This window comes from Kryptolebias marmoratus, linkage group LG15 (assembly GCF_001649575.2).
Source record: "Kryptolebias marmoratus isolate JLee-2015 linkage group LG15, ASM164957v2, whole genome shotgun sequence".
NCBI lineage: Eukaryota > Metazoa > Chordata > Actinopteri > Cyprinodontiformes > Rivulidae > Kryptolebias > Kryptolebias marmoratus.
The window spans coordinates 22,181,318-22,198,961 of NC_051444.1; the positions used below are offsets into that span (position 1 = coordinate 22,181,318).

A 17,644-nucleotide genomic window follows, 5' to 3' on the forward strand; every position below is an offset into this window, starting at 1 on the left:
GTTACAAATACATTTTTACACACACACAAATATTTTTACACACGCACAAATATTTTTACACACGCACAAATCCTTTTACACACGCACAAATCCTTTTACACACGCACAAATATTTTTACACACACACAAATATTTTTACACACGCACAGGTAATTTGGAACTATTTTCCCTCCATAGATCCGCAGAATTTAATCCTTCAGAGAGTTTTTATGTTTATTGACAGGACACTGAGTTGGGGGGCGTGGCCAACAGCAGCTTATTTGCATAATAGTGCCGTAGCCCTAAAACCGCTCATTCTGAAATTAGCTCAAAAAGAACTGATCAGGTGAAATCTCAACATCTGAGAATGATTTAGTGTATTTAATGTAATTAACAGGGTTTGTACAGCCCACAGACCTATCCTGACTTTTTCAAGGAAGCATAATAGGTCCACTTTAACACTTTGCTTCTCATTCACTTTGAGTGGATCCTCGTCTTGCAGTTGAACTCTGGGCGTGATGCTTCATGCAGCTGTTATAGTTTACAGTGAAAACTTCAGAAAAGTTCACATTTTTTGCAGCAGTGTATGTACCAAGTAACCAAACTACCCAACTGATTTCCGGGTTGATCTTGGGGTTTATTGTTGCTACCATCAGACCTGCCATTCATACACAGATGGGGCACATCGGAGGCAGTGAGGGGTGCAGTGTGTTGCCCAGGGACACTTTGACATGTGGCATACTGGTGGAATCAAACCTCCAACTATCTCATTGGAGGACAGCTGCTCCAACCTCTGAGCCACAGTGGTTTAAATAAAGGTTTAAAATGCTAACTCCAGCATGACAAAGAAATAAAATAAAGCTCTGATTATTTATGTATTTAAAAAAAATGTAAAAGTCTGAATATTTAGTGTGCTGTAAAAAAGGTAAGAACTGCAGCAAGTTGTGGTGAGAATTTCTTTTTTGTTGTTGCTGTTTTGGTGCAGGAATTCAGTAACATGAGTTTGCCTATCAGAAAGATTAGAGAAACAAATACAACACAACTATTTACCTTTTAATAGTGGAGACTGTAATGTTGCCTAATGTTCTTTTAACTTAACCTACACTTTTTAGGTCATATGGGAATTGTATTTAATAATTGCATCTATTATATATGAATTTGTCAGATTTGAACGTTCTTCATTCAGCCACGAATACTGTTTACATGGTTAAATGTGCTTAAAACAGGCAGATTAAATATGATACGGGAGGATAAGCGTGCACATAAACACACACTGGTGTTGTCTTGAAATATTTTTTTCTTGTCGAGATATGTGAGTTTCCTTTGCTGTGGTGGACAAAAAAAGGGACAAAAAGAGATCAAGATCTTTTGTTTTAGCATTTTATTTTAAAATAAGCACGGAGCAAAGCTGGTGATGGAATCAGATCTGAACAGGGAACACAGTTGGACACAACCCAAGCACAGTATTAGTAGGGTCTAGTGTAAAAGTTTTCTCTAACAGCAATTTATTGGACAATGTAGCAGACAGACAGCCTGACTGATGTACAGTAACTTCATTGACTGCATTTTGCAGCTTTCTTAAAAAACAAACATTTTATTTCAGACTTAAAAATGTTCAGTCAAACTCACTGAGCAGTGTTTTTTGCATGTACATGCACTTTACCGTACTTCTTTATGTCCTGTTTACTAAAGGATTCTGTTGACACCTACTTTTCAAAGCTTTTTTTTTCAAACAAAGGCTTTGTCATCTTCATGTGCACCTCCAACAATATGACATATGTGCTTGTGATTCATTGTGGGTAGCATGTGAAGTCTGTGTATTTTGATCAGCTTGCGTGTCCCTTTAGTCTCGCAGTGCTGAATTTTACACATGTGGATAAAAGCAAAAATCCCCTCATACAGTTTCTGTTCATGTCGTTGTCCTCTTTCTGCTTGTGATGGCACTTATGGTCTTCAGTATTTGTTGTTTCACCATCTGAAAGGGAGTTTTATAATGGTGCCTGTCTTCTTTACATTCTTGTTACACACAGCCTCACAGAAGGACCCGGAGAACCCCTGAGGACTGATAATGATTACATATCTATAACACATGGGCCTCATGCTTGAGCAGAAGCTGAAATTGCTTTTGAGTAGGTCAAATACTGAAATAGTTGGCAGCACAGAGCGAAGACAGCCAGCTTGACTAATACTAGCTACATATATGCTAGCTTCACACTGTATGACAACCCCATTGCAATGTTAAAGCCGAAGTCTTCAGGGCATATTAAAAATCCTGCTGCTGTCTATGTGTGGTAGAGCGTGGAGGCTGTGAGTGCATGAAACCTCTTTATTGAGGTTGTGGTAGTTTATCTTCTTGTTGGCAGTATACTGGGGTCCTGGGTGGAGTGTGATGGCAGTGTGTGCAAGACGTGGGCCTGCGCGCATAAGCATGGCTTGGTCATCGGGAATTTATAGCAGGATTGGTCACGCTGTGCTCATGCTTAGGCTACGACCCCATTACATCCACACCGAGCTGGTAGCACTCCAAGTAGTGGAGTGCTCTCACTCGTCCTCTTGCTGTGCTCATTGCTTCCCTTCTCCACTCTCGCTAAAACCATCATCCAGTTGCCACGACCAATCCACGCTCGGCTGTCCTTCACTTACCTTCTGGACTCAAAGCAAGAGGCACATGTTCTCACCACGGTCAGTCCTGCTGGATGAGGAAGGAAGAAGGGTGGATATGGGGAACGCTTTGAACAGAAAACCTCTTCACTGGTACCCTTTTCTGATCGTGATAAGATCAGGGAAACAACCTAGCACAGTCGGGAAACCTGCAGAGGTTGCGTTGATCAAGCTTGTGTGATCTCGCCCTACATAGCTGCATCTTGATGCGGTGTCGTCATTGCTTTCACACTTATAGGCTGTGGAGGCCATGGAGAGCATAGAGGGGTCATCCTCAAGTGTGAAGGGAGCCTTAGCTTTTTGATTTTGAAATAAAATATGTAATAAGTTGGCAGCTATGTTGAAAGGTCCCCGCACAGAAACTATAATTTGCAAAGGAAAAGGTGATACATTTTAAAGCCTTACACTCGGAACATTGGAATAAATCACTAACTAGCTTAATTAAGTCAGCTGTTTATGTGAATCTAGATAGTTAGAGACACCATGCTAGAGATGGATTTGTGAATACTAGCAGCTATAGAGTTAGCTGTTGTCACTTGGTTCCTCCGGTAAACAGCTAAAGATGAGATAATCACTACAAGAACTACTCAACACTCAGTTGCACGGTATCTGATGAGTTGGTCGCAAGCTATTGTTCCACCAACTGGGAGAAAACAAGCCAACCGGAGCCTGGTGTACCGCGTCCTGCCTCACTTCCATCATTCATCTTTTTCTTTTCTTTGTGAAGTATGGCTGAAACAGGAGCTTTACAATAACAACCCCGCAGTCAGAAATAATGCAATTGTTTGATAGAAATCAAAACGAACAATACAGATTTCGAAATTCCCCGCACAGAAATTTCCCAGCATCTTTGTTTTGTCTCTGCCTTCAAACAATCAGCTATTTCAAGTCATGTGTCTTTTTCTCGCAGCTCCACTACAGCAACGAGTGCAAGTTCAGAGAGAAGCTCCTGGCCAACAACTACAACGCCTACGAGTCAGCGGCCTACCCGAGGATGTTCATCGGTCTGAGTAAGAGCGGCAAAACAAAACGAGGAAACAGAGTGTCACCCGCCATGACAGTGACGCATTTCTTGCCAAGAATCTAATGGCCTCGTAAATCGGCTTCACCTCCGTTTGGGGCGAGTTGGAGAGAAGTGGTAGAAGGTGTGGAGTGGTGCACTTTTAGTCCAAGCTTTATGCAAGTGTATCCTGACAGACATTTTGATATGTACATATTGGTGGGTTTGTTTGTTTTTTTAACATTGGTGTTTATCTGCTGTTTTGTATTTTTTTTATAAAAGTGAATGATGTTTCACTGTAGAAGACCCAGAGGGGTTGGAGGGGTGGGGTCAAAATTTTTAAATCTGTTATTTATGTTTTCATTTTCTAATTTATCGAGTATTTGCTGCTACTGAATGAGATTCTGTCTTTGGATGTTGATTTTCTTTTGCACAGATAGGAAAGCTAGCAAGAGTGCACGGATGGTGCCATGGACTTAAATGCGTTTTTTTTTTTTGTATTTTTTATTTTTTTTAATTATTATTATGTTTGAAACCATCTGAGTCTTAGAAAGCGAAACAGAAATAGGCTGCAAATGTCTTTCATGTGAGAAATGGCACTTACTGTTCAACACTTCAGCTCTTTTGTTACTCCTTTTTGATTGAGTTGGCTCCGCTGCTGGTTTGGAGTCAGTACCTAATTTTGTACTACTTTCAGCCTTAAGCCGGGTTTATGTTTCAGGATCTGACTGACGCAGACCCCGTGGCATATTTCTGTGTCCCACGTTGTTCCCCTTGGCGTGTCTGCCCTGTAGCCTGACGTGCACTTCCTCTGAAATCCTACCGAATATCATGGTGACATGGACTATGATAAGCTGTGATTCATCCTCTGTGTGTGTATCTACTCAGTTTTGCTCGACTATATGTGCCTTATGGAACAGAAATTTGAAACACTAACACAATAACCGTCTTTCTCTTTTTTATTTTCATTTCTAAAGCTCTACCAGCTCACGTAGACACCCTCAATGCTTGTATATGTCAAATATCTGCCCTCCTTTTCTTGCTGTTGGGGCTTCCAAAAAAGTAAATCCTCCCTGGGGTGTAGGTCACTTAACTCTTTGTAGTTCAGAGTTCAGAGTCTTTATGATGTTGAAGTATAACCTAAGCTGGAGAACCAACTCTTAGCCAGAAAATCAGCTTCAAGTGTAGCACCACCTCTTTGTTAGTTAACATCGAATAACTCCTCATGCCAGGTGCTGGGGTCTGGATTGTGCTGACCAATCGGACCAAGTACCACTTTGTGACTGCCAGTTCAGATTTCTCAGTTCAAGAAAAAAAGAAACAATCATGCTAAGACAAAGCAGCGGTATAAAAGGACTTATTTACATTTTTTTCAAACGTTCTTGTCATTTTAAGTGGGAAATTTTTCATTCAGTGTTTCTAGTCTTACAGTTTGTGATTTCTACCTTATGTACTAAAACAGTGGCATTCAGTTTCTGTCCACCATGGCTCCAAGCACACAGCAGAGAGGTTTAAACAACATGCAGTGGGTGTTGGAGCAAACTTTTATCATGACATGGCTTTATGGGTTCTTTTTGGGACTGAAGTGAGACAGTGCTTAGAAGGTTTAAAAGCTGAACAATCTCTTACTTGGGATCGTCCAGCCCAGCACCACAACCTGGTTCAGGCTGGTCGAAAAGGGAAATGTCTGGCTCTGGAGCCTAATTGAAATAATATCATCTTACTGTTGGGACCGAGAGAGAGAGCGAGAGATGGGCAAGAGCGGAGGAGGGGAGAGTTAACCCCACAGCCTCCACGGTGTCTGTTTATAGCTCTGCCAGGGGGGTGAACTCTGAACTTTTCTGCCGTCAATCTCAGTCAGACGCATACGTCCCACATTAGAGAGAGGAATCCTCTTTGACATGATATAAGTGGAGAATTTGGGAGTTTACAGGCAAGGTCAAAGAGCTGAAATGCAACACAGAAGCAATAGCCTTGACTCTAGAATAGGACTATTCTTATTTTCAAGTAATCCTCTATTGTCAGGCAGCTGTTGGATGAGAGGAAATAAGCAAGCCAACTAGTTTAGACATAGCTGAACATTGTTGATTGAATTTTTGGTCAAGAATTTGTCTTAGTTATATAGTTTTTGAAGTCATCAGAGTGGAAAGTCGCACATCTAGGCATTTTTGCCTTCATCTAAAGCAATCAATTTTGATGAAAAAAGAACTGTTCTATTTATCTCCTGCTGCCACAGTGACTGCTGTTTAAAAAACAATCGCAGAGCTTTACACTTCATCATAAAAGTCTCCATAGTTTATAATTTATTCGGGGGGGGGGAAATGATGCTACATGCTTGGGGGATGACATAGGCAGCTGTGATTGGTTGTTTTTTTACTGTCAAATGAAAGCTGATACTCTGTGCATTTCAAAATGTTGAGCAGCAACAAAGTGCGCAACTTGTGGACTTACACAAATTGCTTGTTTCATGTTTTCCATCGTTACTGAAACCAAAAGCAAAATGCTGGAAAAAATCAATTTTTTGTCTCAAAATTTCAAATGAATGCACAGTCATCAGTAACCAAAGCTGTCACTGAGGTGTAGTAAATATTTTCACTTGATATGCTGTGTGTCTACGGTTAGATTTTTGATGCAAGATAATATATACTGTTCTTCTAGTAGATCTAATATAGCCCCAACTATCCAGGTTTAGGTCCCCTTCACACTAGATAACGACCCCAGTAAAACCTCTACGACCTACACGACCCATTAGAACGTGGCTAGACTGAAGCCAAATTAAAACCTCTTTCAGTGGCCAGAAAGGGGTTTTCCCTCACTGCTTTAGTACGACTCTCTCAGACTAAGTCAGGATGCAGCTACATCTAGAAGATTGCGCCACACAACACGCTTCCTTCCTTGATGAGTACCTTGCCTGCATTTGGTTGTTTCCATGACCATGATACCATTGCGGTGGTGCGTAGCTTAGGCATGAGGCCAGCTTGACCAGCCCTGCGTCAGATTCTTAACAACCAAGCCTTGCCAATGCATGAGGGCCACTAGTAATGGGATTGCGAATAAACAGGCAAACTCTCATTGGCAATGTCACTGAATTCTAAGTGTTTGCAACCGGTGAGCTGTGCAGCTGCATTTTGTCATTTTTGTAAATCATGCCCTATTTTTTGTCTGCGTGGCTTGCAAAACTGTAATCTAGGCATTATTATAACATTATTTTGTTGCCCGACACATCATGCTCACCTCGGCTTTCTGTTTTGTTTCAAATGAGGATTTGGACCCACTTTTTTAATGATTATCTTTTATATTCGGAGTGGATCTTAGACCTGGGCATTCGGGGCTGTGGTTTTGGATGTTTTCTGTCATAAGGAGAACTCTTGTGCTAATGTCAAAATACAGCTCTAGTACTCTAAAAGTTGTGAAAACTAAACCGAGAAGGGTTTGAGATGCCCGCAAAACCTGTGAAACTATTTAGAGAGAAAATGTGTCACACAAATTTGTTGAAATGTTCAAAATTCAAGTGACAAGACTTTGTGAGCCTTTGTGACTCACACAAGAAAATTGAGAAATTCCACAACCATTTCAAGATGTTTTGAATACTTTTTGCAAACTAGTCTCTGGCAGGTGCAGCGCAGTGAGATACTGGCTTTAATACACTGCAGGAAACCTCCGCAGGATCCTGTAAAGACTAACTGCATTCAGACAGTCTGATTTTTTTATGTTGTAGCAGGGTTGTCATGCAGGATAAAGGAGGCCTATAGCTGCTAATAGCAGAAAAGCAAAGAGTTAGGTATTTGCAGAGAAAAATTTTATCCGTCCAAATGTTATTTCTAAATCTAGAGTGATTTGCTGCTTGGATTTCTTTTCTGTCATTTCTGACAAAGCACTAAAAAACACCTGCTGGCACAAACTTTGGCTGATCCAACCCATCTTTACTGGATCAACAGTCCTTCTCAGTCGTTGGTTGAATTTCCGTCAGTGCGCTGTCCCAATGTGGCCACGTTAGTGTCAGTTTTGTCCACACTCCCTCTTTCTAGCCTTTGTGTCTGTCTCTCGGAGTGCTTGTGGTTTACTGCAGCCCAGCTCTGGTGGCCATGTTGTCCTAGTTGTGCCTTGTCACGTTCCAGCTATCTTTACCCCGTGATATACTTTTAGAATGGATAATCATGGGAAAAATATTTACAGACAGCTGTTGGACTGTACTATATGCTAGAGGCAGTAACCCTATATTTTGTCTTTATATATTTTGTAAATAGAGCCCCTCAGTAACTGAAGGTGCTGGTATTCCTTTTTAGGGGGGGGGAGGGGNNGGGGGGGGGTAGTGTTAAATTAACAGGGCTGGGTGAAAGTTCTTGTCTTAAGGTGTGAGGTGCTTCTGATTGGCTCACTTTGGTGTAATCAATAAACACTCAACAGGTTTCAATTAAAAAACAGACCGAGGGGAGATAGATTACTGCTTGCTATCTGTTTCTGTTATTTTGTTCAGTCTTTTTAGTAAGAGGTCGTCATTCCGCCTATAATGTTGTACACTGTCATCAACCTGGTTTCTGTTTGGGACTGTAGTGTTTTCTCTGTCTAACCAGAGTGCCTTCAGTGGAAATAATGACACATTAGCACAGGGGGCCAGCCACGCTGCATGCACACGCTAGCTATTCAATTGCAAATTGCTCAAGCAAATATCATGCAAACTGTTTCTCTAGTGGCTTTAGGCCATGATTCCTGCAAACCAGTGTAGATATCCAGAGTGATCCGAGCTCCGCAGGGCTCCCTGTGAGAACCTTCTTCAGCTGTCAAATCTACTGCCAAAGTTACTGTCCGCAGCTCCTAAAGCATCTCCTGTTTCAGCAGGCTTGTGTAAGATCTCCTGTCCAGCATCTCAGCCTGACTGTACACATTTACTGTACATGCATGCGGGTGTACTGGCAGATTTTCGTGCTCACAGCTGGCCTCACTGCTCTCTGGTCTCTCTGCTTTGCATGATGTGCAACTTGTTTACAGTAGAATGCCTCTCTGCCCTGCGCTGATCCATGACCAGCCCTTTAATCCACCTGCTCATTTGATTATCCAGCTGCAGTCCAAGCATGGCAAAGCAGCTCCCAAGTCAGCAGCCTGCAGAGGGTGTAGCACGTTTGCTGCCAAGAGTTCAAGCACAAGGCTGACTGGTGCTGATGACATGTGGCTGCTTCTGCTGCGCACTGGTTTCAGCTTGAGGTTCAAAAGATATGCTTCTTAATCTGATTAACCAGCAGCAAGAACCAAAACTGCTTCTAGAGTCATATTGCGATGACAGCGTCGGCTCACCCACACACCAAAGGAATCTCCTTCTGTCTGGTGGTATCTATACATACAGTACATTCAGGTTTTAAGTCATTAATGTCTGAAATGCCTTCGGTAAAAAGAAAGCCTCCTATGTGTTAGTAATTTGTCAGAAATAAAATGCAGTTTTAAATGAAACTGAAACTATGTAAACACTGGCTGCAAGATGAGGTCTAGATTAACACAAACAGTTCAATTCAACATTAAAAAATAAGATTATTAAAAATATTTTACTCAGCCAATGCAGCTTAATTATACTTTTTTTTTAAATGTCAATTTCAAAAGAGGAAACTGAGAAACTTTTTTTTTGAGTCCCAACATCAAGGTTGCATCTCTGAACGAATCATTCTACAAATGACTGGATTTCTGTGTTTAGGTTGACCTGTCAAATGTTTATACACCCTATGCCTTTCAAACTTTGCTGCCTGCAGATCTACATGCAGAGTCATGTGGTCTTATGGCAATTTTGTATCAACGTTTTTTTTGTTTGTTTTTTTATCATCTGTCCTGTAGTTTTATACAGGTTTTACATTGTAACTCTGTATGTGCTGTGCACATGGCTAAAGCCCTATTTAAGGGTTCACAATAAAACTTTAATTCCTTAAAATGGTTGTGTGTCTTGTTATGTTCATAATGTTGTCTTGGAGCAGTCTTTTAATTAACATAAAAAGTGACAAAGTGTCATTCAGATGTGTTTATGAGGCGATGAAACAATATATTCTGTTACTAGTTTCATTTGAACATTTAAAGTCTTTGTGCATGACACAAATATAATGCTTGTACATTTATTTCAGCTGCTAGTTCCAAACCAAATCAGCTTTTATCCTTCCTTTTTTAGCCCTGAATCCTTTCAAGCAGAAGGGCACAGGCACCCATTAATCCTGAGATGTGCAGTGTGAAATTAATTTAACTTGAATTACAGGAAGGAAAAACTTTGACAAAAGCTTGTAACAGCCCACGAAACAAATATACTTTGTAACACAAATATAAAAAATGATGTGCAGGCATTGCAGTAGTTTTGGTATTCTTCATATGGTACCTACTGGAGCAGCAGGGTGCACTTTGAGGTGTACACACACTCCCTGTTTGGTAGATCGAACAAATTCAGCAATGTTTTTGAGACGATCGTTGATGGTGTGGATGTTAGGCAATCAATAAAGGCAATCATCCAGTTTTTGTTTTTTTTTCTGTGTATGGAAGTGGAATAACATGTAGTGATGCTGATATGATCTCAACCCAATCAGGTTGCCCTTTTCTTGCTGAAAACATAACTCTCAATTTTGTTTGAAAACTAGCTGCAGTTAGCTGTAAAAAAGACCTGAAAAATATCTGAAAAACAAATCCTATAAGGAAACACAAAAATCTTTTAGGTTTAGTTCCAGCTTTTAGATCATTGCATGGTTTGCATTTTAATTTCATAATTATTTTACATACTGAATCCTGCCTGCAGAAGCCTGAATCTAAGACTTCACAAAAGGAGTGTTTATGCTTAAAAAGCTTTATGTAGTCTTGGACCTTTGTTGTTTAAACTTCACTGTCCTAAATTTTCCTCAAACCCAACACATGTTATAACTGAGCTGTTTGAATTGGCTGATGGTAACTTTTAATGATGAACAAACTCATCTGCTGCAGTTTTTAAAGGAAGAAAATGTGATTGATTGAATTGATTTCATTCCATTAAAAACATAAATATCTTCTTTATGTTTGTCCTTTGAGATCCCTCTTTTATCCTCTGAGGCTCCCCAGCACTTTGTTGGTGTTTCTGCTGCACTTTGGCCTTGGCCAGACTGGGACAGGTGTTCACATAGCTTCTTTACATATGTATTTCTGTCTCTGCGTTCAGCTGCAGCCTGGGCTAAAACAGGCCACATCACAGCCTGAAAGAATGACAGAATGACAGCTTTCTGGTCTCCAGAACCAAGGCTAGCCTGCTGAACGGCTGTAAAGCAGCCTAAAGTTAAAGCCCAGCCTCTGCATCCTACGTCTTAGTGTCTGCAAGCTGCCCGTGGCACACGCACACACCGCAGGACAAACTCAAACACACTTGTGACAGGAAGCATTCGAGCGTTTTACAGCTGAGCAGCACTTAAAAAAGACAAAATTTTACATCAAGGCCTGTGTCAACAGAGAACGGTGATTTAGCAGCCATTTTCTGGTGCCTGAGTGGACACACAGAGAGGTGACAAGATGTCAGGTCAAATACATCCCACTTTCAAACAGACAGAAACACACACACGCATACACACAGAAAGAAAGTGTTGTCAAGCTTAAATCAACTGAAGCAGGCTTCACGATAAATAAAGTGTATGTCTTTATATATTTATGGTGAAAAAAGGAACTGCTGCACAGTTTCCCACCCCACACACACACCAATGCATACATGATTTTAGTCCAAGAGTGTGTGTCAGATGTTACTGATTTCATGTTTTTACTGAGGAAAACATCAGAGAAGCAGCTCTCCTGTCTGCCTCTGTGGGAACAGGGCACTTATCATCTGCCTGTCAGAGACGTCCCAGATGTTGAGCTGTAAAGAGAAGGCACCCCTCCCCATCGCCATCATCACAACTCTTTCTTACTTTTATTTTCTGTGTACTTGCTCGTGGGGGGTACGTGTGACTTCAGGAAATGACGTGGGCTTTTGTTCTGGGATGTGCACGGAGGCAGCTTATTCACAAGTCTGTAAGTTTGACTAAATACTTTCTGAAACCTGTTCATTTCCTCAACACCAAAATGCTTCTGTTCTGTGTACAGGGTAAATACCATCAGTTAAAAACACAGAAATGATTGATTTTTAATAGCATTGTTTCATTATTCCTACTGTAAGAGTCTATAGTGTCACAGTGAGAAATAAAATTAATTTACTAAGTGAAAGTGAATCAATAATTACATACAAACACAAAAACACACATGGCAACATTCAGTCCATCTTTAATAAGAATTACTGCATGTCCTCAGAAACTAAATACATGTTCTTAACATCCCATCCTGTAACATTCAAACATAAATGATAGACTCAAAAACAATAAAACCACAAACTCTACTAAATTTAATTATCAATTTCTGTAAGTACATGCAAGAGCAAATAACAGAAGCTGCTGTAGCACTTTGAGGGCAGCCTGGGGTCACTCCTGGCAGGAATTTTATAATATTTCTGGCCTATTTTAGAGCTATCTACAACAGGTAGGTTATCAATTGTTTATAACTGTTCTACAGAAGCTCACTTCTAAATGGTTGAAGTACGACTGAACCTACAGATTCTGTTTGCTGTTAGAAAGATGAGATGCGTGTCACCTGAAAAGTTGTTGCTCCAGGTGATGCAGTCCTGTTAGTCTTATGCCAGACATAATAACAAAAGTATCAATCATGTTTTATTTAATCTAAAGAAATGTGTTTAACCCAACTCCAAACCTGTCACCCACCCTCAATCATTCAGGTATCACCACTGCCCTCAACTGGAGAATCACAGTTAATACCAAACTGGAAATAAACTTATTCTGGTCTGGATTCCTTATAGTGGACTGTGGAAAACTGTCCAACTGCCTTGACCTTTACACAAATTAAAGTTTAAACAAGGAAGATGATTTTTTTTTTCAAACAGAGCACATCCAACTAAACTGAAAGTGTGTGTGTGTGTGTGTGTGTGTGTGTGTGTGTGTGTGTGTGTCTTGTCAGTGCTACAGTCGATGAACACAGAAGTCCAGTTTTGTGACTCGACATCATCAAACTGACTCCTCTGTTTGCTTCACCCAAAAAAAAAAAACAGCTCTGACTCAAACCACGTCACGAACATTACAAGGAACCCTGGCATCTCAGATGTCAGCCAGCCGACCCACACTGCAGCAGTCTGCTGTGCAAAGCACATTTCATCAGGCGGTCTGCCGAGCCTGTAACCAAGTAAACAAATCGTCACAAACAGCTCTAACATTTCACAAAGAACAAGTGTTTCACACTCTCTGTGCATCATAAAAGCCTTCTTCATATAATTTTACGGTGCAGTGTAGCGCATGTTGGTCCGTGAGTGATTGAAACAACTTGAATTACTCTTTAGAAGCTATTTTTTGTTGTTTTGAAATTTTCTGATCCAGATTCCATCGCTCTCTGGGGTGTTTAAAGATGTTTGAGGATATCCATACTGCATAAAAAAAAAATTGATTTTCAGTAATAATAGCATTTTGTTGGCAAAAGATAACAAATATTCAATATGTGGCCTCTATCCAACACTCCAGGGCACACAAATCCTCCTTCACAGGTCTGTCTGTCTGTCTGGTGAACAGTGGATCAATCTGAAGATTTTTTGTCAAGAAGTTTCAAATCAACCATTTGTATCAACAGAACAAATGATTTTTCATTTTCTTCTCCGGTTTGTTATAGACATAGCTATAACATATAACATATATTTAAGGTAAGAGAGACATTCTAAACATCCTATGACTCCTATCATCTTTTAAATGGAAGTGTTATTTCTCTGAGCTTAGGGTGAATTTACTGGGACATCTACTGCTGGAAAAATTGTCAGCTGTCTCCATAAGGTTTGGAAATGGTCTCATAACTCTTCCCAGAGTGATGGGCAGCAGTAATTGCTTCTTTAAAGATGTTGCTGGAGCTTTCCTCCTTGGCATTGTGTTAACACACACACACACATACACACACACAAACAAACACCTAAAAGCTCCAGAGCAGTGTGTCCCCAACTTTTCTGCCTTTGTCCCACAAAATAAAAGTTGCAAAGACTCATGACTGTTGATACAAACAATGGTAATAAGCCCTTTAACAAAGAACTTGGCAAACAATGTTATTCTAGGAACTTATGAAAACAGTTATTGCATCCTTGTAATATCTTTGAATTTAAATATAAAAGCAAAAGGAACTGCTGCTTCTCTGCAAAAAAAATAAAGTATGCTGAGGTGATTCAAACATCTGATTAGGATGCCTCCTGGATGCCTGTCTTTGGAGGGTTTCCAAGCATGTCTTACTGGTAGGAGACCCTGGGACAGTCCTGGAAATACTTTGGGATCCCCCAGGAGGAGCTGGAGGGGAGAGATGGCTGGGCCTCGCTCCTGGATCTGCTGCCTTAGCGACCCAACCACAGAAATGGATGGATCCAGAAAGGAGAAGCGGGTAAAGAAATGGATGGATGGATGGATGGATGGATGGATGGATGGATGGATGGATGGATGGATGGATGGATGGATGGATGGATGGATGGATGGATGCTAAAAGCTGGACCAGGTCAAAACTACACCAGTGGTCATTCAGGGTTAAAGGTAAAGAGACATTAACAGTTCCCACAAGGGAATAAATTGTATCATCTAGGCTGCATCCTGGGGACAGAAGTTATATTAGTATTCCTGTTGAACACGTTCATTCAGACAGGGTCAGATCAAATGAACCCTAATTAAAATAAATAGTGAAAATTAAACAACAACTGTGACACCCATGTAACTGCAAACACTCAGAGCTGGTTAAGACTGGAAATCCAGCTCATTATCATCAGCAGTGATCAGCTCTTGCCTGAGTATGTTGAACTATTATATTTTTTTTACCTTTCAACCAGGCATTTGACAAATGACTGAAACATAGAATCAAATCAAACTGGCCCAATAAAGCAGTGTAATATGTATAATACTATAAAAAAAGATACCTCATGGCTTTCAGTGTCAGAACTCTGTAGGAGAACGTCTGAGTTGTGGATTTCTGCTGTGCTACTTTAGACAAACATCAGATAGAAAGAAAGACCTGGACAGCAGAAATTCTTTCAAAGTTGTTCGGCAGTCCAAAGGATACTGAAAAGAGGACATCGCCATCCACTTCCAGCAAAGGTTTGGCTTTTGCAGCAAGACAGCAAGTCAGCGCAAACATCAAACTCCATCTTGGAAATACAAGAAACACAAAAGTTGTTCCTTTAACATCAGTCTGTGAGCACAAAATGTGCTGCAGTAGAGAAGAAAATCAAAATCAGAAAATCTCTCAGCTGCAAACACAAAGTCTTTACTGAGTCTGCCTTCTGTCAAAGTTAAATACTCAGAGAATTATTTATGTACCAGCTATACATATATATATATATATATATATATATATATATATGAATCATTTTACAAATGTAAAAACTGATCCTGAGATACGCTTGGAAAATCTGATCCTCAGCGTACATTTTGGTGAATGGTGATATTTGCTCTGATTACACTTTAACTTGTATGTAAATGCAGCCCGGTGCAGCGGAAACACGGGCCAGAATGTGATAAGAGCGGAAAGAAGTTTGTTATTTGAGTGGAATGACCCAGTCTGAGAGCTCAACTTGGCTTGAGACCAATCTGTAGACTTTACCCTCTTCACAAATAAAAAAAAAGTGCAATTTAGCAGCATTTGGCAGCACTTTGTGTAACAATAATCACGCCACGTGGTGATTAACACCACAGCAATAATAATATCACACTTTGCGTAACTCAAAGTTTTGATTACTGCTCCCAAAATCAAAATACCAGGGCATTATAAATGCAAATTCAGCATAACTTGGAAAATAACTCTGTCAAAACATTACCAAGTCAAATTGGATTTTATTTATAACTGATGCACTGACAAGAAGCTGCCCTTACAGGAAAAAAATACTTTTTTTACCGTGTGATCCCATGTGGGAAACCACATGACTAAAGGTAAACACATGAACATATTGAAAATGTTCCCAAATCAGATAGGAAATTGTCAAAATGTGTGTTTTTTGTGTGGATTTAACATCTTTTCAAGGGTTAAAATCATATGATTTTCCACATTTCAAGTCCATGTGTTTGTTGTTCCAACTTCACGTTTTCCATGGGACACATATAACAAGTTTTTACATGGAAGAACATTTGATTTCCACATGTAAAGTGCATGGGCTTTTTGTTCCAGGTTTACATTGGAAACATGTGCAGAACAGGTCTTCCACATGTTTTTACATCTGATTTCCACATGTGAAAAAACTTGTGGTTTTTCTGTAAAGGCTCGAGGTTGAAATCTTGCAAAGTATTTTATGTCATCATCAGATTTTTATTTCTTTTTTTAACGAATAGAAAATACCTGAGATCAGTGAAATTTGTGGTTAAACGATGAAATATTATTAAATTCCTCCGATAGTATAAATCATGATCAATAATCTTAGCTTATCAGTGTTGATTGTTTCAAATGAAAGGCAGCCTGCAAACTTTGGTACAGTCTTGGAGCTTTTAGCACCACTAAAACAAAAAACAAACGCTGTTATTTTCCTATAAGACGTGAACCGACTGAACCTGTGTATGTTGGTCATGCATTTGTTTGTCTCTGGAGCCCCCTGCAGCAGCCGGTGCAACACAGACCCCACAACTATTCATATTACAAGCTGAGCACACAGCTTGAAATGTCCGGAATCAGAATGTTTGCTGGAAATAATGCGTGTTTGGACTCAATAAAGGCACATTTGGGAAAGATTAAAGCTAATTTCAGCAACAATTAGAGTGTATGGGGTAGTTTTCTTTCGTTTTCTGTTCATTTGTTTGTTTGTTTTTTGAAACATTTATAGACAGAACATTATTTTTTTAATCCTAAATACCAACAGTGTCAGCATATATATCTGAAACATTCCTTCTGATTGGGAGCTGTTACATTCAGGATTTGCGTAAAGCACATCCAGTCTGCTCATTAAATATTGAAATACAGGCTGCAGTCATTTAGGTTGTGATTAAATGCCCTCCCTGGTAATTATGTCCAGATTATTATAAAGTGTTATTAGCAGTATTTTAATTTAAAAAAATAAAAGTTTAGGTTCTCGGACTCCTTTCTGCTCGGGCTTCGTGCAGACACGGGCTCGGTCCGGGGCTCGTCGGGGGCCAAACGCGAGCTGGGATTCAGTTGGATGACGCGCAGGGGTGTGTTGTGGTCCGCTTCTGAGAACTGGCTTTGGGAAGGAGGGTTATCTGCAGCTGATAAGGGCCACTTTTAAAAGGGGGTTGCGTTAGGATGAAGGTAACCAACTGTCCGACTGCCAGCTGGAGGGAAGCAGAGCGCAGTGAAATGAAATCTGATAAAATAATGCTGCCGCTGCCGCTGACGCTGCGCGCGCTCGCTCTCTGTCTCACCAACACGCTGTTTGCCGCTGGGGTGCTCTGCATGCCGCTGACCGACCAGGGGCCGCACATCGCGCACGGCTGGGGCCAGGTGGTGCGCCTCAGACACCTGTACGCGGCCAAACCGGGTCTGCACCTGCTGATCGGTGAGGATGGACAGGTTCACGGCTCCGCGGAGCAAACGCTGTACAGTAAGTCCGAGCTGTGTGTCCCTCTGTGGCTGTCTGAGGATGTTTTGGGATGGGTTTTATTCACGTGAACGTTTGAACTGCAGGCCTGCTGGAGATCCGTCCTGTGGATCCTGGGCTTGTTGTCATCAGAGGAGCAGCAACCACACGGTTTCTGTGCATGGAGAGCGATGGAAGGCTGTACTCATCGGTAAGAACAGCAAGGTCACTTCAGTAACGTGCGGTGAGGTTCATGGTTGGTGAGGCACTGAGAGTCAGATTTACAAATATATAAATCCAAAAGGGTAGCTTATTCAATTGGCCACTGGTTATTTCATATCTCATCAGCGTTCTTCACACACACACACACTCTCTCTCTCTCTCTCTCTCTCTCCGTCTCTCACTCACTCACACACGCTTGCGCGCGCAGACGCGCGCACACATAGTAGTACTAA

General features: G+C 40.8%; 2 protein-coding genes across 2 annotated transcripts in view; both read left to right on the top strand.

The window, feature by feature from the left end:
- fgf4 (fibroblast growth factor 4) overlaps window positions 1-7,918 on the top strand; it is a 14,009-nt gene extending 6,091 nt beyond the window's left edge. Inside the window, exon 3 of the mRNA XM_017419605.3 lies at window positions 3,551-7,918. Coding sequence (XP_017275094.3) covers window positions 3,551-3,727 — 177 coding nt within the window. The 3' untranslated portion in view covers window positions 3,728-7,918. The remainder of the gene's footprint in view (window positions 1-3,550) is intronic.
- Window positions 7,919-16,848: 8,930 nt separating this feature from the next.
- Window positions 16,849-17,644, top strand: part of fgf19 (fibroblast growth factor 19) — a 6,324-nt gene continuing 5,528 nt past the window's right edge. The window contains exons 1-2 of the mRNA XM_017419610.3: window positions 16,849-17,213; window positions 17,297-17,400. Coding sequence (XP_017275099.2) covers window positions 16,916-17,213; window positions 17,297-17,400 — 402 coding nt within the window. The 5' untranslated portion in view covers window positions 16,849-16,915. The remainder of the gene's footprint in view (window positions 17,214-17,296; window positions 17,401-17,644) is intronic.